General features: G+C 60.4%; 1 protein-coding gene across 1 annotated transcript; it reads right to left on the bottom strand.

Moving 5' to 3' along the window:
* Positions 1-301: 301 nt before the first annotated feature.
* On the bottom strand, positions 302-23,213 carry ARHGAP8 (Rho GTPase activating protein 8). The gene is made up of 12 exons (XM_087814967.1): positions 23,111-23,213; positions 21,608-21,754; positions 17,187-17,274; positions 14,419-14,550; positions 13,334-13,420; positions 11,246-11,344; positions 9,784-9,894; positions 5,192-5,265; positions 3,744-3,821; positions 2,870-2,998; positions 1,502-1,605; positions 302-676 (listed from the first exon to the last, which is right to left on the bottom strand). The coding sequence occupies exons 1-12, from the start codon at positions 23,211-23,213 to the stop codon at positions 362-364; spliced, it is 1,467 nt and encodes a 488-aa protein (XP_087671093.1). The 3' UTR covers positions 302-361.

Here is a 23,213-nt window from a genome sequence, read left to right as displayed (position 1 = left end):
AGAGAGAGAGAGAAACACTGATGTGAGAGAGAGAAACATTTATCGGTTGTCTCCCAGACGTGCCCCGAGCAGGGATCGAATCGGCCACCTAGTCATGTGCCCTGACCAGGAATCAAACCCACTTTTTTGGTGTGTGGGCGATGCTCCAACCAACTGAGCCACCCAGCCAGGGCATAAATACCCATTTTTAGTTAGACCACGTCGAGTTATGACGGACAGATCCATCATCTCGTCTCCACCCACAGCCCGGGAACTCGGGGAGGGGCCAAAGGACCAGGACCATGGCACTGTCACTGGAAGGTTCGCTAGAAGGTCATTTAATGGCAAGTTTACAAAACACACGAGTGCAGACAGACAGACCTCAACGAGACATTTCCAGCACCAGCGGAGTCTCCCGGCGGCTGCCAGGGGATGGAGGTGCGGTGGGTGCCGCGAGGCCTCTGGCGGGGGGGCCACCCTGCTCCCCCGCCCCAGCTGGGCCTGTGCCCAGCTCCTCGCGGGCATCCGGGGTGCTGAAGATCTTGCCGTAGTGTTCAATCAGCAGCTCGGTGAACAGGTTCAGGGGCACCAAGGCACTGAGGGAGGATGCCCCCTGGGACGGCCAGATTAAATTCAGCCCGAAGACGCAGGCCAGGTTGGAGCTGGTCATCTTGTTAAAGAGGCTCTCCCGGGACACCTGAAGGACACAGGGAAACGGGTGACCCTAGGACCTGCGCAGTGGGTGGGGAGCCTGTACTGTGACCTTGGGCTGCCACCTCCCTGCTCCAGGCCTCAGTTTCCCCATCTGTAAAAGGAAGGGATCTGCCCGGCCAGCGTGGCTCAGGGGTTGAGCAGCAACCCATAAACCAGGAGTTCACTGGTTCGATTCCCGGTCAGGGCACATGCCCGGGTTGCAGGCTCGATCCCCAGTCGGGGGCGTGCAGGAGGCAGCCGACCAATGACTCTCTCACCATTGATGTTTCTCTCTCTCCCCCTCTCCCTTCCTCTCTCTGAAATAAAAACATTTTTTAAAAAAGGAAGGGATCAGCCTTGATGCCCCGAGGGACCCTCCGGCTCTGACCTTCTATGATCTCCTCCTGGGACCCCTCAGAGCCGCCCCCCCAAGACTCCTCTTTACTCCAGAGGACGCAGGCCCCTCGGGTGGTGGCCTCTAGCACAGGGGCCAGGAGCATGGCCTCTGGCATCACCCAGCCAGATGACCTGGGACACAGCCCCCCTCCCTCCAGGGCCCCCCCACTCAGGAGATGAGGTGGGACCAGTAAAGGTCATGGGCAATAACCGAGGGCAGCGGTGCAGGAGTGGCAGGGGTGGGCATGGTGACCCCGGCCAGCCACACCGAGGGTTGCTCAGTGGGGTTACTGCCCGCTGGGCCTTGGGTCAAGTCCTCTGGGGCCAGGGGGTGGCCTTCCAAGGCTGAGGAGGGGTGGCCCCGGGCCCTGGGCAGTGTGGGCGCTGACGCGGAGGGCAAGGCCCCCCCAGCCCCGTTCATCCGCTCGCCCACCTCGTGCAGGAAGCCCATGAGGTAGCCGAGGACGGCGTAGTTGTGCTCCGGAAGGCCCCGCAGGATCTGGCGGCAGCGGGTCACCCGCAGGCTGCTCTCCACGCCTGCAACGCACGAGGGTCCTTCCTGAGTCCCTCCCGAGGGCAGGGCGGGCGCGGGGAGGACAGTGTCCCGCTGTGGGGCCTGGGCTCTTCCTTCCAGCAAACCCTCTCTCCTCCGGCTCCATTCCCCTGGGCAGCCGGTCGCTTTACAAAGGGGAGTCCAGGCCAGGGGCTGGCAAACGACAGCCCGAGGGCCAGGGGCCAAAAGGCCTCCTTTTATCAATAATGCTTTATTGGCACAGCCACACCCATTCGCTTACACTGTCTCCGGCTGCTTCTGCAGAGTTGAGTCTGGCCCCAAAACCTGAATTATTTACCATCCGGCCCTTTTACAGAACAAACATGCTGACCTCGCTCTAGGCCACCTGAACCCGTTTATGACTCTGCAGCTCAGGTGCCCACACGTCTCAGGGGGCGGGATGGGGCTGCCCCAGGTTCCGAGACCCCAGTTCCCTCTTAACTACGCCCTCACTGAGCTCTGGGAGCTTCAGGCCAAATTAGCAAGCCCTCCCCAAGCTCCTGCCGCAGAGGCGCGTCCACACACTTACCCCCCCCCACACACGCTCACACACACATTCCCTTACATACATGTACACTCACACATTCACACTCATGCATTCACACACACATTCACACACACTTTCACCGACAAACTCCCTTACACGCTCACCCCCCCCTCGCACCCCAGTCCTCGGCGTGCTGACCTCCCGCTCGCCTTGGGCAGGGCTCCCCTGCACACTCTGTTCTACAAACACAGCTGCGGCTGAAAGACACAGCCCCCCACCGTGAACGCCCCGGTTGGCTTTTTAATCACAGCCATTCTTTCGTGGAAACAAGCTGTCCTGGACAATTCATATGGACACGGAGTCCCCGCGAGGTGGGACTTTCGGAGGAACCAGCGCCTGCATCCACCCTCTCGCTCTGGAGCTCGGCTTCCAGCCTCACCTTTCGGGGAGTGACGGTCCCGGAGTGGGTCCTGGTGCAGGGCCCACCTCCAGCTCCCGCTGTGGTCCCTTCAGAAAGAGCACCCAGGGGAGCAGCAGGGACCCGCTTGCTGACTGTCACAAGCCACCGTGTATGGAGCACCTACTGTGTGCCAGGAACCACACTGAGCCTGTCCTTGGCCACCCTGCTACTCTGCCCAGCTGCCCCTGACGACCCCCGACCCCTCCCACGGACACGGGCGGCCTGGCTGAGGCGGGCAGGAGTCCAGGTGGGGACAGCACCTCTCCTGGCCCTTGGCTGGCACCCTGGGGCAGGTACGTACTGGTGATGCCCAGGATCTGCTCATAGGCCTTGAAGGTCAACAGCGGTTGGGGCAGCTCCCGCAGGAAGGTCTTCAGGATCACGGCAGCGATGTGCACGTCCCCATAGTCATCGAAGTTCACAGGCTTCCCTGGACACAGAGCACTGCCCGTCTGAGCTCGGACCCGGGCTAGGGGTGCCCGCTTCAGAACGGGCTCGGATGCAAAGTGGCTCTAAACCTCCCAAGGGGAAGAAGAGCCTTATGCTGGAGTGACATGTCCTCTGGAAATGGGGGTACTGTCACCCCACCCTCTGCTTCTCCAGGGCGCCTGGCCGAGGCTGGGCGGGTTACCGATGTCTCTGCTGTGTGGCTTGGCCTAGGTCAGGGCCCAGGCTCTCATCGCCCCCGGTGCCCAGTGCAGGGCTGAGAAGGCTGGCCCACAGGTGCCCGGTGCTGGCCCTGTTGCTTAACGAGTGAATGCGTGACTATGGCAACGATGAGGGTGCAGGGAGTAGAGGGGAGCCTCCCTGTGAGCTGACCGATGTCACTGAGGTGGCTCAGCTCTGACACCGAGTCTCCCTGCCTGCAGGTTACACCTGGCAGCTGAGGGAGCCCAGCCGAGCCGGGCAGAGTTGCTGCCTAGTGGAGCCCCCATGAAACTATTCCCTGCACTCAAACTGCCCGACCACCCGGTCTGGGAAGAGAAACCCCAAGGGCAGAGCGGCATCGTGTGGCCACCTACCCCAGGAGGCTGGCCACGGGACTCCCTCGGGGGGTGTCCAGGCCCTGGGCTATTCTGGGGGCTGGCGGACAGAGCTCCGCTGCCCTGGGTATCGGGGCTCTGAGGCCCCAGAGGGCAGAAGGCTCGGGGGGGGGTCCCCGGAAGCCGACTCACCTTGGTTGTAGAGCCGCTGGATCTCGTGGACCGTCTGCACGCTGGCCGATCTCCGGAACAGGCCCTCCGTGCGGAGCCCTGCAGGGAGAGAGCCCCAGGCGCCTCACAGGCCCAGCACGCGGGCTCCCAGGCCCCGTCGGGCTCCCAGGCCCCGCAGGAGGAGAGCGAGGCCGAGAGGCCCGCGCCGACAGCCAGCAGGGCAACAGGCATCTCAGAGCCACGATCGCAAAGAACTGAATTTGGCGGACGATCTGAATGAGTGTGGAAGTGGATCCTTCCCCAGAACGCAACACAGCGTGGCTGAGACCCTGAATTTCGCTTTGTGAGACCCTGAGCAGAGACGCTACGAAATAACACTCATGCTGTTCCCGGCCACTACGTTCGTGCTGATTTATTACACAGCAAGGAAACCGGAGCAGCGGCCTCCCAGCGGGAGAGCTCAGGCCTCCCTGACTCCATGGCCAGCTCGTCCCTGCCGAGGCGAGACCCTGGCTGTCACAGTCACCGCTTTGCGGAGGGAAGGGTAATGGGGAGGTCACCCACCGTGGGCCCGAGAGGCTGTGCGGTCACCGCGGAAACCCAGGCCTGGACCGCGGCTGGACAGGGGGTGTCCAATTTGTTCATTCAGCAGATACCTACTGAACACCTACTGTGGGCCGTTTTTATATTTTGTTTTGTTTTTAATGAATAAAGGAGTAGCTGCATTAAAGAGTTTCTGACTGGTATTTATGCTCTATCTTTCATCTCCTTCTGACATACGTGACGCAAAGGGAAGTAGGAGAAACGACAAAGTGGAGACAGGTTCAAGTGACACTCAGGCCCTCCAGCTGCGGAGGCGAGGGCTTCGTGTGGGTAGGATGGGCAGCTCCTGGAGCGCCGGGCGGCAGTGGCGGTCCCCTCCGCCCCTGCGGCACCTGCCCCTGCCTCCGCAGGTGACCACCGCTCCTCCTGTTAGGGTCAAGGCGGCCTCTGCGCACCCTCCCTGTGGACCTGAGCTCTGGCCTCCGGGATGTCGGAGCAGCCACAGGCTCAGCCCTCCAAAGACACCGATGGGTCTGTGTACCAAGCTCGTCTATCCTGTCAAAGGGTCCCTTCTACGGAGGGCCCGTGTGTCACCTCATTTAGGCCCCACAAGATCCCGGTGAATCGGGTACTGTTATTAACCCATTGGGCAGATGAAGAAACCAAGGCCTGGAGAAGGCACGTAACCGGCCCAAGGTCACACGGCTAGTACACAGCAGAGCCAGGATTCAAGTCCAGACAGTCCAGGTCCAGAGTCCACAGCTGGAGCGACTGTGCCTGAGCCCGTCCCATCCTGGTCACCCACCCTGCATGGGTGCCCACTCCTCCAATTCCCTGGCCCGGGGTGCTCAGGACCCGAGACGGACCTCCCAGGGCGGTGCCCCGGGCAGCCCTCGCGCCCCCAGCCGGGGCCAGCCCTCGCTCACCTTTCTCTCTCAGGTATGTGACTGTGAACTTCAGCACAGGGGGGATGAGTTCGCCTTGGTTTTTGTCTTTGAGGCTAAGGGGAGAGAAAGACAGCAAGTTTTTACCTGGGCTGAATGGGCGGTCACGGAGAGCACAGGGCTCTGGTCCTCTCTGTACCCCGGTGAAAACACAGGACCGAGGAGCCCTGCAGAGAGAGATGCAGCCTCGGCGCTCAGGAAGCAAGGAGTGGCATAAATAATGAAACTAGAAAGGGCAGTACCTGAGGGCTCCACCGGAGATACATACAACACAGGGGCGACCGGAGTGGGAAAGGATTCCCATGCGGCAACTTCTGAGCTGGGTTTTGAGGGATGGGTAGGAGCCTCAGAGGAGAAAAGAGGGAAGGGCATTCAAGAAAGAGGGAAACACAGAGGGGAGGGCCCAGAGGTGAGAGAAGATTTGGCCGTGAGCGAGGGCAGAACCAGAGGATTTGGTCTAGAAGCTGATCAGTCAAAAAAACATCCTCAATGAAAACCCAGAGTGTTGCCTCAGACAGGCCGTTACCACTCGGTCTCTGTGCTAATCTTATATAGATCCACGTAAAGAAACTTTAAAATATTATGTACAAATATAAAAGGTCCTCCACCCCCCACATACATACATCCCACCCCAGCAGAATCAGGATCTACTGCCCCCATCGGGTCCCACTTCACACTTTTTCTTTCTTCATCTGCTAGATTTTCTTGCTCCTAAGGCAGCATCTTTGAGAGACCTTGTGGGCGGAGGGAAAGGGACTCTGAAGTCAGACACACCTGGCTGGGATCCTGCTCTGTCACTTTTTAGCAGAGACGAATGTATGTTTTGCTATTCTTAGGAGGCGTGTTTCTTAAACATCAATTAGGGTAATTTGGTTGACTGTGTTGTTTGTGTTTTCTAGACTCCTTTTCAGTCTACTTATTCTATCAGCTACTTAGAGAAGGGCATTAAAGTCTATTAGAATTGTGTGTCTGTTTCTCCTTTCAACTCTACCAAGTTTTGCAGGATATATTTTATTTTATTTTATTTTAATTTTATTTATTTATTTTTAAAATATATCTTTATTTACTTCAGAGAGAGGAAAGGTGAGGGAAAGAGAGAGAGAGAAACATCAACAATGAGAGTCAGTGATCGGCTGCCTCCTGCACGTCCCCAACCGGGGATGGAGCCCGCAACCCGGGCATGTGCCCTGACCGGGAATCGAACCCTGATCGCCTGGATCCTAGGTCAACGCTCAACCACTGAGCCACGCCCGAAAGGGCTGTGGCATATATTTTAAAGCTCAGTTACTAGTCCATACACTTTTAGGGTTATGATGTCCTCTTTATCATGGTGAAACGTCCCTCCTCTTTGCCCCAGCCTTATCGCTTGTTGTGAAGCCTACTTTCTCTGATATGAATACAGCCACTCCACTCGCACTTCCTTTTTGATCGGTGACTACACAGTATGTCTCTTTCCATCCCTTTACTCTCACCCTGTAAAGTCTTATATATTTTTATATTGTAAACATCAGTAAGCTCTTCCTTATTAAAATACAATCTGAGAATCTCTGTCTTTTAATTAGAATGTTTATGCTGCTTATATTTCATGTAATTATCCATATGGCTAGGTTTAAAGCCACCGTCTTGTGAATTGTTTTTTGTTCCTGTTCCCTCTGTCCTAAACTTTGTTTTGAGGATTAGTTCAGTAATATTTTAGGAGCCCATTTATCCCCCATTAATATATTAGACATATCTCTTTATTGGTAGTGGGCCTATTTTTACAATACCGATGTTTAATACCGTATCGTCTGCTTTTAAATACTACTATACTACTTTACTTATAGTGTCAGCACCTCACAACAGTGCATTTCCACTCTGCAACCCCCCCCCGTGTTGTGCCACATACTGTACAATACTCCAACGTGTTCGAAACACCACACTACTTTTTTTTTGTTATTTTTGTTTAAACAGTCAACTTACTTTCAAAGCTATTCTTTTTTCTTTTTTTTAAAATCTATCTTTATTGATTTCAGAGAGAGGAAAGGAGAGGGAGAGAGAGAGAGAGAAACATCAATGATGAGAGAGTCACTGATCACAACCCAGGCATGTGCCTGACCGGGAATCGAACCCCGATCGCCTGGATCCCAGGTCGACGTTCAGCTGCTGAGCCACGCCCGGCCAGACTCAAAGCTATTCTTAAAGTAGGAAAGTAATTCCTGTTTACTCATATATTTACCCTCTCTGGCACTCTTCATTCCTTTGTGAGGATCCAAATTTCCTAGGTCCATTGATTCCAAAGCCCAGGCTAGTTAACGCTCCTGGGAGGGGCTCAACTGAGACCCACAGAACAGGCCGGACCCCGATGAGCTGGGATCGCCACGGCCGCTGAACACACACTCTGGCTACAGCTTAGCCAATATTTTGTGTTTTAAAAGCTGACTTCCAGAGCGGGAAGGGGCCTGTGGGATCATGAGACACCGAGGTCCCAGAAGGGGGGGTTTGCAACAGTCGCAGGGCTCCCAGCCGAGCATGCTTCCCTCCCCGGTGGGTTTAAGGAGCACCGACAGCCTGGCCCGCGCCTCCCACAGCAGCCCGCAGAGCGGGGCCCTGGCATTAAATTACTGCTCTCAGTAGAGCAGAAACCACAGTATGGATTTCTCCTCCCCTCCTCTCCCTCTCAGACTTGCTGGCCCGGAGAGGGGCTTGCTCCAGGGACTGGCAGAGTCAGTGCAGGGAATGGCAATTGCTCTGGGGGGACTCTGGATTAAAGACGCGTGTGCTCCAGGCTGGGTGGGGGCACCCAGAGCAGCAGCGGGGACCACCCCACACCGCGTCCCTCCCCAAGTAGCTCCGCGTGTGAGGGCCAGGGCCAGGGCCAGGGCCAGGTCTCTGCCAGGATGCTTGGACTGTGTTAAACCCACACCCTAAAGCTCAGGGGTGCACAGTGCGCTCCTGGCCAGTGTCTGCAGGGCCGGGGAGGGGTGCGCATGGGGATTCTCGGCACATGATTCTTGCTTGTAACCCCTCCCCTTGGGAGACGCATTTTGAGTAATTCAGAGCACGTTCTCTCCTTGGTTTTGCACAGAAGGAATGCGGGGATGAGGCGAGTTTGTGACTTTTTAAAAACAGGAGGAACAGCAAGGGAGGGAGGGTGACCTGGAATTGCAGTGATAACAGGGAGGGTGGGCAGGTCTGCCTCACTGGGCACCTAGGCTGTTCCCATCCTCTGGGCCGGTCATTTGTCCCATGTCCCCTCCCAGTTTCTGAGACGGATGGATGGCTGCAGCTCACAGCGCTGATGGGCGAAGGTCTCAGCCACAAAGTCAGGCAGGAGGGCCCAGGCCCAGGCAGAACTGGGCAGTGCCCGTGAGCCTCACAGAAAGCACCATGCCGTGAGGACCTACTGTGTGCCCAGCGCGCTCCTAAGCCCACCGGCTTCCTCGCAGTGCCCGGTGTCCCCCGTGTCTACAAAGAACAAAACAGACTCAGAGAGGCTGATTGTTTTGTCTGAAATCACACAGCGTGGGGTTCAAATCAGATCTGATTCCCAGGCTCCTGTACCTGGAGCAGCCCAGGGCCTGTGCCCTGAGGTGGGGGTTTGCTGTGCTGTGTGGGTGCTGCGAGGTGGCAGCAGGCCCTGGAATGCTGAGACCCACCCTGCACAGCTGACCCTCTTTGGGAGGGGAATGGGCAGTGGAGACAGGTTTCAGGTTGGCATCATCAGCGAGACCAGTCCCCAAAATTCTAACGGGAGGGAGGCCCTGGCAAGTCAGGCTGGCACACGACTTGGAACCAGAGCCCAAGGCGGCCCGTTCCCCACCCCGCAGCCGTCCCAGGTAGTATCCTATGTTCTCTGCGCAGCGCCTGGCGCAGGACACCGAGGACGAGTGGCTCAGAATCCTTTACACGGAGTCATTAAAGGTTAAAGATCATATCAGCCAACTCATTCATCTCAGAAATAAGGAAACAAGCTGAGAAGGGGGGCTGAGTTCAAGGTCAGGTGGCTAATAAGGGGAAGAGCAGTCGGGAAGGACAGGATATTGCACAGTAACAACAGACCCTCAGTCCCAGCACTGAGCCCAACAGAAGTTTACTTGTCACTTGTGCTCTGTGTCCGGCATGGGTGCCACCAGGGGACACACTGGTCACGCAGGGATGTGAACTGCCATCTCGACCTGGTCTGTCACCGCACGTTGGCTCCTAAAGGTTCCTCCCGATATGACCCTCCCCACCGCTGCTCCTGTCTTGGCCAGAGCAAGGCCCGTGGCCACGCTTCATGTCCGAGGCGGTGGGAAGTGTCCCGGCCGTGGCCTGGGGTTGGGGTCAGAACTGAGCAGCGGTGACGAAAGCTGGGGTGAGAACCCTGGGTCCCCGGTCCTCTGCTCACTGCTCGGTCCCCTGCGCACAGGTGCACAGACACACAGACACACAGACACACACACGCGCGCGGCCCCGGTGACCAGCTCACCCTCCACTGTTCCTGCAGCGTTGAGCTCGGCTGCCAGAGGCAAAGGTCTGGGGACAACCGGCCCGCAAGCAGAGCGTCCCCCGGTCCCACAGAGCAACAGGCCCCGGCCTGGCCCTGGCTCACTTACTACTGCAGGCTGACGCCGAACTGCTGGGTGGGCAGAGGGGGCCGCGGAGGCGGCGTCTTGGCGGGAGGGAGCGGCCGGCCCTTGCGCAGGTTCCGGAGCCTCTCGTCGTATCTGTGGGCATAGCCGGAGCCGGCTCTCACCTCGCAGGGCAGAGGCTCGGACCACAGGAGCCCCCCGCCCCCGAACGTCCGCAGGACATAGGACGCCTCACCCTCATGGGCCCATGTACAACACTGCCCCCCCCTCACCCCCACTGCAGCAGGGGGTTCACACAAAAGGCAGGGAGGGAAGTCCAACCCCATCAACCGTCCAGTCGCTCCTGCTAACCCCTGGCCGAGTCACCCACGTGTCTGCGTAGGGACTTCCCCCCTGCTGCAAACACCCTTCCCTGGCTTTTTCAATAACCCTCACCTGAGGATATTTTTTCAGAGAGAGTGCAAGGGGGAGAGAAACACTGATGTGGGAGAGACACATCGATTGGTTGCTTCCTGCACCCCCCCAACTGGGGCCGGGGATCGAGCCTGCAGCCCAGGGACATGCCCTTGGCCGGAATCAAAGCCAAGACCCTTCAGTCCACAGGCTGACGCTCTAACCATTCCAGCTAGGGCCTTCCCCGGCTTCTTGATCCAGTCAACTGTCCCTGTGAAACTCCCTCAGGAGTCATCTCCTCCTGGAAGCCTTCTGTGATATCCGCTCTCCACGAGGCCCCTCCCCAGCTGGGCTCATGGCCTCCTGCAGCCTGTCGTCAGGGACCTGTGGTCTCTACGACCTGGGCGTGTCCTGAGGGCAGAGATACTCCCTGCGTGGCTCCATCCCCAGCATCTGGCATCTGACTTGGTACCAGGGGCAGCTCAACATCTCCACTCCCCCTGCAAGGCTGCTGACCTCACCTGCATGCAGCTCGGTGAAGGCCCTGCTCCTTCAGAGGAGCCGCCCAGAGAGGGAGGTGCAAAGGGCAGAGGGTGCCCAGGTGGGGGCAGAGGGTGCCCAGGTGGGGTCAGAGGGTGCCCAGGCAGCATTAGAGGGCATGCAGGCAGGGTCAGAGGGCATGCAGGTAGGGTCAGAGGGCGCCCAGGTGGGGTCAGAGGGCGCCCTGATGTGCCTGAGAACATGTCAGTCCATCTAGTTACCCACACACCCAAGAAATACCCCTAATTCTCTGCTCTAAAGCAAAAAAGCTGAACACCGGGACTGTGAACGGCAGTCACCCCTGTGGCTATTCTTAAAAACCCATTTTGCAGTGGCGGGCGAGGAAAACACCGCGTCCACGCACGTGCCTCCCTCAGGCCGTCCCTCTGAGTGGCAGTCAGCATCCTTACTGCGCGTTCACGGATCCACAGAGTCCGAGCCAGGCCCGGCTGGCACACGCTGGAAACTAAGATGCCCCCACAGATGGGGTGGGGCCGAGACCCGCGGAAACGGGCCGCTGCGGTCCACGTGCTCGGGACAGGGTCCGACTCACCGCACAACCTCCGGGGGGATGGCCAGCTGCTCGCATTTGAGGTGCTCACGGAGCTCGCTCAGATAGTTGACGTAGGTGACCTTTTTCCCAAACTTGTGGCTAAAAAAGCAGAAGCAAGAGAGTGAAAGCAATGAGGCTGCTGCAGAGCTGTGGGCGGCCGGGGGGGGGGGGGGGGCCTGGGAGAGCCTCACAGAGCAACTGCGGACACAGCCTAAACCCAGGACGCAGCAGAGGCCGGCCGTCTGCGGTGCTGCGCCTTAGAAGCTCCCTTTGCGCCAAACGCCTGAGACTCGTCTGCATAAAACTAAATACCCGCCTCCCGTTGGAATCTGCCGAGAATCGACAGACGTGGGGACCGCTTGCGGGCCGAGGGTGCGGGAGGGCGGCCCGCGCGGGGCTCAGGGCCGGCATTTGCCGGAGTCGGCGGCGGCTTGCTTCCCACCGGCCACCTCCTCTCGCCGTGAGGGGCCCGCAAGGGCAGGGGCCACACCGGAGCCCTCTCCGGTTTCTCTCCAGGGCGTTGCCACCCTGTGGACCACAGTGGAGCCCGCGTAGCCACGAGGCCGGGCAAGCCCTGGGCGAGTCAACTCACCCATCCGCAGGGCCTCAGTCCCCCTGGGAAACGGGGCTTCTCCCTCCTAAGGGTAGCTGTCTGTAAACCAGTCCACTGTCTGACCACCACCTGTGTCCGTCGCTATTTTTTTATTTTTTAAATTCATTTTTAACTTTTTCAGTTACAGCTGACACACAGTGTCATTAGTTTCAGGTGCACAGCATAGTGACTGGACACGTGTGCGATGTACGAAACGTCCCGATAAACCTGGTGCCCACCTGACGCCACACAGTCACTGCAATATTACGCCCTGTGCCCACTGTTATCAGTGAGCCTCGGTTTCCTGAGCCGCAAAGTGGGGAGAGGACAGGAGGGCTGAACGTGGGAGCCGTGCATGCCCAGTGCCCACTCCTGGCAAGTGACCGCTACTGACCGGCCCGCTTGTTTCTATTTTATTTTTTAACTTTTTCTTTCAATCCTCACCGAAGGATACTTTTTCCGTTGCTTTGAGAGAGAGAGAGAGAGAGAGAGAGAGACATCGATGTGAGAGAGGAACACTGACAGGGTGCCTTCTGTTCGTACCCCGACTGGGGATCGAACCCACAACCTGTGCCCTGGCTGGGAATTGAACCCGCAACCTTCTGGCGCACGGACGACTCTCCAACCAACCGCGCCCCAGCCAGGCCGGCTGCTGGGTCACAGCTCCCCCGAAGCGTGGCTGGCACTGGACGGCGCGAGCTCACCACACGGCCCGACGGGCGCGGACTCAGCGTCCCCGGGACGCCGGCCCCACAAAGAAGCTTCTCGCGTCCCTGTGCTTATGTGTGTGTGCGTGTGTGTGTGAGAAGCGCACAAGTGAGGTGCAGCCTCTCAGCCAGCTTTCGAGTGCGTGACCCCCGTTGTCACCAGGGGCTCCCCCCTCTTACAGCTGAATCTGAGCTGTTACTGCAGGAGCCCAGCCTGAGCCCAGGGCGGGCGGGAGGCCCCGCCTCGTGCACTGGCTCCCCCTAGTGGGAGAGGGGGAATCAGGCGGGTGCCGGGACCCCCAGCACCCGCACTGAGGGGCCAAGGGGGCCTCTCAGTTCTGCAGGAACCACCTGGGGGCACCGAGGCGTCAGCTTCAGAGCCGCGGGGAGGCTCCTCGGGCCAACGTGAGCACCCCTGCATCTTTCCGTCCCGGTGTCCCTCTCCAGCCGCCCGGACACTTGCCGAACCCCAGGCTCTGCAGGTGGCAAGCAGGGCTCGGGACGCTGTATACCGAGGTGGTGGTGGGGGGGGTGGGGCGCAGGGTTCCCCCAGAGTCACCTCGTACCACGAGACACGCCGGGAAGTTCCTTCACATCCAGAGTGGCCCAGAGAGTGGAGGGGGGCTCAGAAGGCAGGCTTGAGGCCCCGAGAGCAATCTGGGGGTCACAGATGGTGTGTGTGCACGCGTGTGAGCACATGCATGTGTGTAGCAGCTCACTAAGAAAAGAGTCCCTGGGCCCCGGAGGGTGGGGCGGAGACTGTGGACAGCGGCCAGCAGGGGCCGGCACCTGATCAGGGGCTTGAAGACGTTCCACAGGACCTTGATGAAGCCGGTGGGGTGCACCACGTAGAGAGCCTTCAGGTTCTTCTTGTACCTGAGGGGAGGGGGCAGGACTTCAGAGCAGGCCCCTCGGAGACACCCGAGCTGCGGAGCCCGCTTCTGCCAGAGCCAATCCAGGGACGTGGAACCAAACTCAGACAGCGGTCAGACTTGGGGAAACCAGGGCCGCGCCCCCCCGCCCCCGGGCAGGCCCCCAGCACTTAGCGCCCGTGAGATTACGGGCGCCCTCTCACACAGAGGCCCGCGGGGGTGCGCCCCGAGGGCAACGTGGCCATAGCTCTCAGAACCAAACCTGCACAGACCCTTCAACCCCCTCTCTGCTAGGAACCGATGCTGGGGAGCAGGGGGTCCACTGTGTGGGCCACAACAGGCTGTGAGACGGGCGACACCGTGCCACACAGACGGGCACCGGGCACCTCCCTTAAAAACGAGGCGCTTCTTAGCTCGCCCGCCTCCCTCCTTCCTAAATAATTCAGTTCGAAGTCACCAGGCCGAGCCAAGGCGGCTGGCATGCACGGGCCAGGGCCAGAGGCACCCAGGGCAGGCAGGGAGGCAGCCAGAGGCCAGCGGGGTGGCCGTGGCACTATCGGGGGTCAGAGCGGGCCTGCCCGCTGCTTTCTACAGCCCACAGGCTAAGAGGGGCTTTATGTTTTTACAGGGTTGAAAAGAAATTTCAGAGGTAACAGTTCATGACACGACACGTGAGAATGGGGCGCAGTTCACATTTCAGCGTCCGAAACTGCTTTCCTCGAACCCATCCCCGCCCGTTTGCTCACCTACCGTCTGGCTGCCCTCAAGCCGTTCGGCAGAGCCGAGGAGCTGGGGCGAGGCCTGGAGGTGGGCAGAGCTGGAATGCCGGCTGCGGGCCCCGCAAGAACACGCGTGCCCGCCCACCCGGGCTCCGGCGGGAGGTGCCCCAGCCGCCCCAGGCTCGCCCCCTACATCTGCCCTCGCCCACCCCTAGCTGTGCCCCCCCCACCGCGTCACCCGACTCCCGCCCCCGGCCACACCCGCGGGCTCACGGGCACCCACCTCCTGTCAAACTCCTTGTAGGCGCCCCGGAGCCAGTGCAGGGACGGCTTGTTCCTGCTGGTCAGCCCGCAGTGGAAGTAGACGATGGTATAGTCGCTCTCCACGTACTGGTCCAGCGTGTACTTCAGATACCTGCGCAGGAAGCGCAGGCTCGCTCACGAAAGCCCCCCTCCCGGCAGGCCCCCCCGGGACGGAAGCCGGGCGCCAGCCCTGGGCCGGGCGGCATCACCTCTAGGGCCATGCGGAGAATCTACTCACCGGGGGGCCCGGGCCTCGTTTGTTAGATGACCGCTGAGGCTCAGAGATGTTAAGGAATTTCTCTAAAGTCACACAGCCAGGGAGTGCATGTGGTAGGCCAAAAATGCCCCCCAAAAGACATCCAGGTCAGGTCCCTGGGAGCCGTGAACGGGGCCTCGCTGGGGAAAGGGTCTGAGCAGACGTGATTAAGTTAGGGGTCCCGAGGGGAGGCCCTAATCCTGGGTTCTCCAAGTGGCCCTGGCTGCCATCACAGGTACCCTGATACGGCAGGTGTGAGGCGGGCCAGGCACAGGGGAGACAGAGGACAAGGCCAGAAGCCCACGGGCACCCCTGTCTGAATTAGGAGGAGGTGCTCCCGCCTCCACACTGGGAGAAGGGCACCCGCGGGTGGCAGCCCCTCGTTTTGAGGCCCTTGGGCAGTGAATGACCCACACAGCTGTTCACAGCGGCCGCACTCTCGGGCAGGTGCACTAAGAGCTCAGCGCACTGACCGTGGCCCTGGCCGGTGTGGCTCCGCTGGTCAGACGTCACACCTGAAAGGCTGCAGGTTCGACTCCCAGTCAGGGCACATGCCTGAGTTGGGGGTTCGATGCCCAGGAGGGGGGCGTGGAGGAGGCAGCCGATTGATGTTTCTCTCTCTCTATAAAAAATAAATTTAAAAAACACCCAAAAATACAACGTACCAACTGTGGTCAGGTTTTTTTGGATGGAGGTGAAATTCATAACACTAAAGTAAACAATTCCGTGGCATTTAGCACGTTCAGTGTTGTGCCAACACCTCTCTCTCTAGTTCCAGTTATTTCCATCACCCCAAAGAAAGCCCATGGCCGTGACGTCCCCTGCCCCCTGCCCCAGCAACCGCCAGCCTGCTTTGTCTGTCCGGGGTACTTCCGTCTTTACCAGAAGACAAATCCTGGACTCGCTCCTGGCCCAGCAGTGGCACTCTCAGTGTGGGCCCACCCACAGTCATGGACTAGTTGATGCCACAAAAGGGACAGATTGACAAGGGAGTGTGTTTAATCTCAGAGGACCCCGGGATAAGCGTGTCCTGGGACCCGGTGTCCCTCTCTCCCGGGGGGTCCCGTGAGCCCTGAGAGTGGGATGCAGACGGTGTGAGCTCTCCCAGGGAGGCCAACACCTCCTGGTGGCAGCAATATGGGCTGAGACTGTCCCGGGCACGGGGTCCCAGGGGGATTCTGCCGTCACTACTGGATCTTGAGCTGCTGTTGGAGGTTCTCTAACGGATGTGATCGGAAGCTTGGGTCCAGGAATTCTCGGGAAGCAACCAGCCCAGAGGCTTCCAGGTGTGTCTGGACCTGACCCTGCCTTTGTGAGCTGGGCCTCCAGACGGCGGCTGCTCTGAGCCACGCTGTGGGTGGGAGGTGGGTGGGCCTTACTGGCCAGGATCTGGGACCGGGACCTGGGACCTGGGACCTTGGACCTGGGACATGGGATCTGGGACCCGGGATCTGGGAGTGCTGGCACAGCCTCCCTGCCACTGCGGCCTTCTGAGCTGTCCCCAGTCATGAGCGAGGCTCCTCGGGCAGCCAACACTTCTCTCTGTCCCACACAGGGGCACACAAATGTTCCCAGAGATGCCCAGAAATGAGCCAGGGTCCAGCCGTGAGAGTGAACCGCAGAGTGTCGTCAGGGAGCAGATCCAAGGCAGGAGCAGCTATGTGAGCCCCGTGGGCACAAGAAGTGCCCCAAACACAGTCACTTGGGCCTTCTGGCCACTGCAGGCAACCTGGCTGGGACTTGCCTCGCAGCATAACTTGCTGGACAGGGAGAGCGTGTGGTGGAAACAGCGGCCACGTGTGGAGCAGGAGCTGTCCCCAGAGCGAGGCTTCCTCCCCCCAGTGGAGTGTGTCCGGGCTGAGGTCTCCCGCTCACCCAGAGGCGACTCCAGACAAAGGTGCCAGTGGTGCCCTGCTCGCCTGCAGCTCACTGGCCCCACCAGGAGGGGGCACTGGAAGCAGCGTGGCCCTCGCACAGAGTGTGCCGATGCCAGTGGCAAGGGGCAGGGGTGATGGTGGCCGAGGCCAGACACAGGTAAGTGGAAGGTGCTTCCTTCTGAGCAGGAAACAGCAAATGCAGAGGGCCTGGGGGGCGGGGGACGGACAGACATATGGAAAGGGCTCTGACAGACAGGGAGGCCCAAAAGGGCGCTGAGGCTTAAGGTCAAAGCTCAGGACTGGCCCTGAAGCCACCTTGGGCTGGAGAGGGAGCAGTCCCTTGGGCGGGTCTGGGGACCTGGCAGTTGATATGACACCTGCCTGGGGAAACCCTAGTCAGTGTATGTATGTCAGCCTCTGACCCTGAACAACAGTTCTGCGCAGAGTGATGGAGGGGCGTGTGCAAGGGCCGGTGCGTGCACAGGGAGGCGTGTGCGGGCCGGCACGAGCACAGGGAGGCGTGTGCGGGCCGGTGTGAGCACAGGGAGGCGTGTGCGGGCCGGCGCGTGCCCGGGAGGGGCGCGTGGACGGGCGCAGCCACAGGGTGGGACTTACTCCAGCAGGCGCCTGTGGTTGAGCTCGTGCGAGGGGGGCATCCGGCAGCAGCTGAACGTGATGATGCGTCGCCCGAGGAGGTCCTCCCCTGTAGGAAGATGTGGGCATGAGCCTCGCCGAGGCACCAGCGCCCTGGGCGGCCTCCCCGGAGCCCCGCGGGCATGAACGAGCACAGCCGCCTCCTGACCGGCGCACCGAGCTGAGGTCAGGTGCCGGCACACAGCCGAGTCTGCCACGCGACGCTCGGGTGCAGCAGCCAAGTCCGTCTTCCCCGCCGGCCTGCCTGCTGCAAACAAGCTCCCCGGCGCCACAAACGGAAACCTGGGGCCAGTGGGTGGTCGTCAGCACCAGGCCACCCAGCATGCGAGGGCACCTGGGACTGAGATCTAGGTCTGACTGGCTTCAAAGCCAGTGCCTGCCACTCGGCCTGCTGCCTCCACCCACAAAATTAAAGCACTTCCCCCCCCCCGAGGGCTCCCCAGGACTCGGCCCTGGAGAAAGCTGGGCGGCCTGGGGGATAGCTGCTAAGGGTGTGACCACTCGGGGTGCAGGAGCCCTCGCAGAAGCACGGGTGCTTGGTCCCGGCCCCCATCATGTCCCAGGTCGCCCTGTGATGGTCTCGACACATCCGTGCTCGCCCTGCTCGGGACAGCTGGGTGGGGGCCCCTTGAGGACCGACCCCCGTCTAACCACCTGTGCCCCAGGCTCCAGGCTGCTGCTCAGGTTTTGTCCAGTAACCATTTACGGACTGGCTGAAGGACCGATTATAGACAGATGACCGGGAACCTGAAGAAGGGCACCCGGCCCTTCCAGAAAGGTGCACGACTCACAGTCCTTATAAAGTACTTACATCTGCTTTCAGATGCTCACCTGGAGTGAGTGACAGCAAAGTGGTCCCACACCCCTCCGGCTCTGGGAGGCATCGAATCCAGGCCGCACACACACAGACACACAAATGCACACACACACGTGCATACCCATAGTGCAGGCACACGCACGTGCACACCCACGGTGCACACACACCCACGTGCACACACACAGTGCACACACACACACGTGTACACCCACGGTGCAGGCACACACATGTGCACACACACACGTGCACACCCACGGTGCAGGCACACGCACGTGCACACACACAGGCACACAAATGCGCACACACACACGTGCACACCCACGGTGCAGGCACACACATGTGCACACCCATGGTGCACGCATGCACACGTGCACACCCACAGTGCACACGTGTGCACGCACACACACGGGTCTGCACGGGAGCCCGGCAGCCCTCTGAAGGCGGAATCCAGAGCCGGCGCAGTGCCCACCGCGCTCCCCTGTGACGCCGGCCTGCCTGCCACTTGCCTGGAAAGCGCCGTCTGAAAGGGCCGCCGGGGAGCCCACCCGTTTCCTCCCGTCCCCTGCCCAATGGGCGTTTTCCACACAAAACATTGGTGGCTGTGTCTGGGGGGACAAACTATTTTCTCAACCCCGTCCCACCACCTGGGAGGCCAGGGGTCCCCCTCCCCCCCCCCAGTCTGTGCTCGCTGGGGGGCGGACAGGAAAGAGAGTTTGCCTGTGAAGCTGGGAAAGTTCCTATCGAGCAGCGATGTCATTCCTGAAATCAGGCCTCGTGGAGGGTCTCGGGGATGCGCTAAACAATTCGGTGGGTAAAAGATCAGGTGAAACAGCGTTTGCTGAGGGCCCACTGTGCGCTCGGCTCTGGAGAGGATGACCAGCCGCGGCCCCGCCTGCCCACGGCCCCGGGAGAGCACCTGCCCTCCGGGGCCCATCGACAGCAGGCCGCTCCGCTCGGGGAGGGTGGGCTGCCACAGGAGCCTTCACTCCCCTCACGACCCAGAGGGCCACTGACTCAGCATTTTCTTTCCATAGCAACAAATTTCTAAACGTCCGGCCGAAGTAACGTCACGGCATTATTCACATTCAACCAACATCCAACAAAGCTTCCGGGGGGGCAGCGGTGGGTAACCTGGGCTCCTTGTGTTCCTTTCTCGACATCAGATGGGTTTGAAAAGTGAAATAGCAACAAGTGAAAAGGAGGGAGGGGCAGAGAGGGAGCCCAGGCCAGGCGCTCGGCCCACGGGGCGGGATCCCGCCCGCCCCCAGCGGGCAGCCTGGCCCAGCCTCTGCCCACCTGCGATAGGGAGGCAGTGATACCACAGGCGCTGAGGGCACAGGGAGGGCTAAAACTGTAACTTAAAGTTGGCATAGTGCCCGCACACAGTAAGTGCTCAATAAACGTGACCCGTGAGGAGCCAGGCAGGGCGCTGGGTGCTTCCGGGGCTGCTGCTTCGTTCACGGGGGGGAAACTGAGGCCCAGGGAGGCAGAGCCGGGCTCACGCTCCCAGCTGGCCGACTCCGAGGGCGCAGCCCAGCCCAGCCCCCCCTTCCTCTGCCCCTGGGAACCCTGCGATCCCAGCGGGGAGGCCCCCCGCCCTCCCCAGCTGCGGGGACCCCGGGACATCCAGCCCCTACACTGTATTAAGCAGTCGCCACAGCGACCGTGTCAACATCAGTCACGATGAGTGAACACCCTTCACTGTCACCCACTAACAGGCCAGGGCCGCAAAGGCGGGCTTCAGAATGATGTACCACGGAAGGAAATGAAACCCATCGATAACAGGCAGGTTCCTCGAGGCGCTGGTTTAATTCATGGCCCTGTTTCTCCCCCGTGTTTACAACAAGCATCGTTCACGGTCTGGAGGCGGGAGAAGCCCCGTTTGTGATGGAGAAACGGTTCCCGGCACCGCGCCTCTCGCCTGCTCCAGGGGATCCATCACGGCTGAGGGAGGGCGATTAAGTGCAGAGCCCGGCAGCGGGGGCCCCAGCCAGGCAGCGGGGGCCCCAGGGAGGCAGCGGGGACCCCAGCCAGGCAGCGGGGACCCCAGGGAGACAGTGGGGGCCCCAGGGAGACAGCGGGGACCCCAGGGAGACAGCGGGGGCCCCAGGGAGGCAGCGGGGGCCCCAGGGAGGCAGCGGGGGCCCCAGGGAGGCAGCGGGGACCCCAGCCAGGCAGCGGTGACCCCAGGGAGGCAGCGGTGACCCCAGGGAGGCAGCGGTGACCCCAGGGAGGCAGCGGGGGCCCCAGGGAGGCAGCGGGGGCTCCAGGGAGACAGCAGGGGCCCCAGGGAGGCAGCGGGGACCCCAGCCAGGCAGCGGGGACCCCAGGGAGACAGCGGGGGACCCAGGGAGACAGCAGGGGCCCCAGGGAGGCAGCGGGGGACCCAGGGAGACAGCAGGGGCCCCAGGGAGACAGCGGGGGACCCAGGGAGACAGCAGGGGCCCCAGGGAGGCAGCGGGGGCCCCAGGGAGACAGCAGGGGCCCCAGGGAGGCAGCGGCGACTCCACTGGGCGTGACTGGGGTGTGTTTGGGGTGTTGTTCTAAGGCTGCTAACATTTCTGCAGAAGTAAAAGGAAATCTGAAGACTGGTTTAGCCTGCGACCTGCAGGGAAGCCCCGCTGGGTCCAAACAGGTTGAAAGGGAAGATCTGGGCGTGGGGGGGGTGACCGGTCATCCCGCAGGACCACATCCCGGGTGTCCCTCTCATCTCTCCTCTGTCACTCGCTCCTTCGGCGTCTGAGATGACACCTCCCACCGCCTCTGACCCTGGGGTCCAGAACCTCCCCTCCGCTTACACCGCTTCCCGCCATCGAATCTCCCGCTGAGCTTGTAGCCCCGGCCCCGGAGGGTGACCACTTCTGGAAATACTTAAACCAACTTTATTCACAAAACACTATCTGAAGCCCTGGCCGGGTAGCTCCGTTGGTTAGAGTGTCGTCCCGATACTCCGAGGTTGCGGGTTCGATCCCCAGTCAGGGCACATACAAGAATCAATCAGGGCCGCATAAGTGGAGCAGCAAACCAGCGTCTCTCTCTCTCTCTCTCTCTCTCTCTCCCTTCTTCTCTCTCTTTCTCCGAAACCAATAAGTAAAATTTCAAAAAACAGAAACAAAACACTATCTTGAGAGCGAAAATGCTACAAAGCTTCCATTTGGCCCACTGTGGAATCCCGTAAGTAACGACAGGTCGTTTCAATGTTGCTGTGACAAGTCTTTGGTTCCCGGGTGTGGTTTCGATGCTCAGTACGGGGCAAGTGGCACCTGGGGGAGGAAACCCTGGGGACCCCCTTGGTGGGAGTGACATGCGGTTACACCTGGAGTAGAGCCCTTGCTGGGGTCCTGGAGTGGCACGTGCCCTCCCAAAGGAACAGGAGGCAACAGTTCCAGGTCCTCACTGTCCCCGGAGGCCGACAGGTATGTCATTTGCTTTTTTCAAAACACTGGCAGGCACGTGAGTTCCTGGGGTGGCTCTCGCTCCGCGGGTACAGCCCGGCTGGCGCAGGGCACGGGGGGGAGGGAGGCTGCGCTGTGGGTGCTCCGGGGACCACCCAGCTGGGACTCACCTCCCACCTGCAGGATGCCGTGTCTGGCCACGTCGTAGAAGGGGTGGCTCACGCTCAGTGCAGGGTCCTGGCCGGCTGTGGGCACCGCCGAGGGTCTCCTCACGGCGCCCGGGACGGCTGCCGCCTCCTCCTCATCTCTCTGCAGCTCTACGGAGACAACGAGGGTGAGAGGAAGTCAGCTGTGCTCTCCAGGAAGGAGGGGGCCCTCCTGACGGCTTTCTATAGGAGGTCACCATGCTGCAGCTGTGCACCCACTATGCGCCCACCTCTCCTGTGCACCCACTATGCACCCACCTTTACTGTGCACCCACTATGCACCCACCTTTACTGTGCACCCACTATGCGCCCGTCTCTCCAGTGCACCCACTATGCACCCACTTTTACTGTGCACCCACTATGCACCCATCTCTCTTGTGCACCCACTATGCACCTGTCTCTCCTGTGCACCCACTATGCACCCACCTTTACTGTGCACCCACTATGCACCCGTCTCCTGTGCACCCACTATGCACCCACTTTTACTGTGCACCCACTATGCACCCGTCTCTCCTGTGCACCCACTATGCACCCACTTTTACTGTATACCCACTATGCACCCGTCTCTCCTGTGCACCCACTATGCACCCACCTTTACTGTGCACCCACTATGCACCCGTCTCTCCTGTGCACCCATGGGCCCACCTCTGCTGTGCACCCACTATGTGCCGCTCAGTGTGCAGCACCATGGAAGAAGAAAAATGAGACCCGAGGGCTGGCTACTGGCCTCCACACCGACGGGAATGGAGACTGAGGCTCAGAGAAGGGGAATGACTCCCCCAAGGTCACCCTGCTGACTGGCACCAGGTGTGGACTTGAACTCGGTTTCCCAGCTCCAAATTCTGACTCGGGCCCTTGCTGAGAGATGCCGGCCCCGGCGGCGGGCGCACAGCCGGGGCGGGCGTTGCGGGCGGACCCCGGGTCGCTGCGCTACGAGGCAGAAAGAACGTGCAGTCTTCCGACGGTGAGTTTTGGAAGGGGCGGCTCCTTCTCCCAAAACAAGCCGAGGGTCTTTCGGAAATGTTTTCTGCTGGTAAAGGGTGGGGACTTCAAGTCCCAGGTCAGGTGGACTGCGGTCCCGGGTGCATGGGCTCAATAGGGTCCCTCTAACACTCTCGTCTGCCTGGAACCTCGGGACGTGACCTTATTTGGAAACAGTGACCTTAGGGATGAAATGAGTCAGATGAGGTCGCGCTGAACCCGATGACGCTGTCAGTGAGAAGAGGGGGCCCGGCCGGCATCCGCCTAGGAACCAGGAGGCCGCTGGCTCGATTCCCGCAAGGCCACAGGCGGGGCTGCGGGCTGGATCCCCAGCAGGGGCGCAGGAGGCAGCCAATCGGTGATGTTTCTCTCTCACTGATGCTTCTGTCTCTCTCCTCCCCTTCCTCTCTCTCTAAAATCAAAAAAGATGTGTTTTTTTTTTTTAAAGAGAGGACACAGAGACACCAGGGGCGAACACACTTATACCTATTTCCGCCAGCTCCTCCAGCTCCGGCAGGGACATGCTCTGCTGGTGGGCGGAGTGGCCCAGGTTCACTGTCACGATGCCACCTCTTGGGGATCCGGGCAT

This window comes from Miniopterus natalensis, chromosome 2, assembly GCF_054644295.1.
Source record: "Miniopterus natalensis isolate mMinNat1 chromosome 2, mMinNat1.hap1, whole genome shotgun sequence".
NCBI lineage: Eukaryota > Metazoa > Chordata > Mammalia > Chiroptera > Miniopteridae > Miniopterus > Miniopterus natalensis.
Note: the sequence above shows the minus strand (reverse complement) of the source record. Positions and strands in the feature narration are given on the sequence as shown.

Coding starts and splice junctions, on each gene's coding strand:
- ARHGAP8 (XM_087814967.1), bottom strand. CDS start 23,213: ATGCCCGGATCCCCAAGAGGTGGCATCGTGACAGTGAACCTGGGCCAC. Junction 21,755..23,110: donor GGAGGAGCTGGCGGAAATAG/GTATAAGTGTGT, acceptor TTGTCTCCGTAG/AGCTGCAGAGAGATGAGGAG. Junction 11,345..13,333: donor GTCTTCAAGCCCCTGATCAG/GTGCCGGCCCCT, acceptor CTGCTTTTTTAG/CCACAAGTTTGGGAAAAAGG.